This window comes from Montipora foliosa, chromosome 6, assembly GCF_036669935.1.
Source record: "Montipora foliosa isolate CH-2021 chromosome 6, ASM3666993v2, whole genome shotgun sequence".
Taxonomy (NCBI): Eukaryota; Metazoa; Cnidaria; class Anthozoa; order Scleractinia; family Acroporidae; genus Montipora; species Montipora foliosa.
This window is the reverse complement of record NC_090874.1, coordinates 55,982,883-55,985,382: the sequence shown is the minus strand read 5'-3', so window position 1 is coordinate 55,985,382 and position 2,500 is coordinate 55,982,883. Positions and strand designations below refer to the sequence as shown.

The window sequence follows — 2,500 nt, the reverse complement described above, 5'->3', positions numbered from 1 at the left end:
TAATTAACCAATTGTGTGGCCTCATTTGGGTCACATGGATGCCCCTTGATACCCGGTAAAGATTAGATATCCAAACACACGTGTTAGGATATCCAAAAACATGTGATTAGAAAACGGTTTCCAAAAGAATGTAACCTTTCTTCAAGACTTTGCTCGCGGTGAACATCATAATCTTTGGAAAACATCAACACCCCACTTATCTTTGTACTGAGTACTTTTAGGCTTTGAACGTTCGAGCAAAGAAACTTCCTCTTTGCAACTTTTCGGCGGTCGAAACCGGAAAGACCTTCCGTAGCTGCTTCTTCCATTTTTCAAAATTGCAAACGAGGACGCCAATGCAAAGGGCGACTGCTTTTAATTAATTCGACAACAGCAGTGAAAGAGAAAAAGCCGACGTTGTGAAAAAACACAACACCTTTCATAACACTGACTAACAACTTTGGACTTGCAATGATGAAACAAAACAAAACAAAAACTGACTATTTACGAGGTCTTTCTGTTTTCGTGTTTATTGTCAATAAATTAGGCCCTTTTGAGAAGCCATTTCATAAACTCGGGTTTCGTGTTTTATGAGGATTTCCAAACACTCGAAAACAATAAAAGCACTTAGCCTTCGGCCTCGTGCTTTCATCAGTTTTCTCGTGTTTGGAAACCTTGATGAAATTTTCGCCCTTGTTTATGAAAAATTACTTCAAACACTCCGTGCTAAGGTATTCGTCTTCGTACAAACCGGAATCGCGTAGGTCATTAAACAAATTTATCCACCACCCTCCTCAGCCCTGTATAGGTTTTGATGCCTCTTAACCAACGGTTAGCGATACCCAGGCTTTGGGCAACCGGCCCCAGGCTTCAATGCGTTGATTTCCACTGTTGACAGAAGGAGAAATTTAAATTTCCATCGTACAGTGGATAGCGAGACTATTTTCTTGACTAAATGTTCGATACAATCTTCAAACATGTCGCTGGCCGAGTTTGAGGCGGATTGAAGGATTTTAACCACCTTTTTTGGCTCGATTTCTCATTGACTGGTGAGCGTTTCCTACCTAATTTTAGGGATAGGTCTTCGGTTGAGGATATCTCGCGAAATAGAGGACAGAATGGCACCAAATTTAAATTACCAAATAACGATCAGAAAGAGACAACAGACAAGTGAGTACAACATTAGTGCTTATTTCTTTTAGTAAGCCTTGTGCCTTTGTATCGACTAAAACTCGCCGTACAAGCTCTCAAAAATTCCCAAAACACAACACAGAGTTTGGGATACCTGTGGTTTCACACGCTTCCATCTGCACCAACGAGTTGAATAACACAACAACTATTTTTCATCAATTGGCAAGCATTTTCGCGACAAACATTCTTGGGCTCCAAAAGATCCTACAAAGAATTTTAGTGTTTTAATGAAGTGCTCGAACAAATTTGACTGCCGCGTCCGTCCACGAAATGTTTTCTATTCATGAGTTAAGACTCACTCTCAATTTGCAATCGCAATATATATATTCACTGTTTCAATTTTACCATTCACTTGATAATGACCGAAGTAAAGTCGAAACGTCGTCTTTTACCGTTGATTTTTATCGTTAAAAGTTTTAAGAAACCCCTACTTCGAAGAGTTAACTTCTTTAATTTTTGAGCTGCTGTTAAGCGGCCTTGTGCAGGTGTAGAAATGATTGAGCCGACTGCTAATTGCAAAAACGCTCGAATTACCAATTATGCTCCTTGTGGTTTTCTCTTTTTAAAACATCCCACATCATGACTCCACGATCAAACCTACAAAAACCTATAGGGGAATCCCGAACCATCGAATTTGGATTCGAATTCGAGTTCGAGTTCGAGTTCGAGTTGGACTTCGAGTTGGACTTCGAGTTGGACTTCGAGTTGGACTTCGAGTTGCGCTTCGAGTTAATAATTACCAGATGTCGTTCTCCCTGGAAATACTATTCCGCTTTTTGCTGATGATTGTAAAATTTCGAGAGTCATTGATGATGCTAGTGATCAATTTTGTTTTCAGCGGGACTTGGATAATCTTCATCAGTGGAGTATTCGCAATGCCATGGTTTTTAATGTCAAAAAGTGCAAAGTTATGAGATTAACAAAGAAAAGGCAACCTTTACTCTCTAATTATTCCTTGGATAATTCTCCTTTGGAAGAAGTTAAAGAATTCAAAGACTTGGGAGTTACAACTACTGATAATTTTAACTGGAACTCGCACATTGATATTATTGTGTCGAAAGCAAATAGAATGTTAGGGTTAATTAAAAGGACGTGTAGAGGTCTGGACGATACTAAGACTCTGAGAACTCTCTACTGCGCATTGGTCCGATCGAATGTTGAATACTGCTCTGTGGTATGGTCACCCTATACCAAAAAAAACATAGAAAAAGTTGAAAAAGTACAAAGAGGAGCAACCAAGTTCATTTTGAAGACTGAGGACAATTATGAGACCCGTTTAAAGAAGCTAAATTTGATGTCACTTAAAAACAGGAGAATTCTAGCTGATGTT

General features: G+C 39.2%; 1 protein-coding gene across 1 annotated transcript in view; it reads left to right on the top strand.

The window, feature by feature from the left end:
- Positions 1–2,050: 2,050 nt before the first annotated feature.
- LOC138005802 (uncharacterized) overlaps positions 2,051–2,500 on the top strand; it is a 723-nt gene continuing 273 nt past the window's right edge. The window contains exon 1 of the mRNA XM_068851980.1: positions 2,051–2,500. This exon is cut by the window's right edge and continues 273 nt beyond it. Coding sequence (XP_068708081.1) covers positions 2,051–2,500 — 450 coding nt within the window.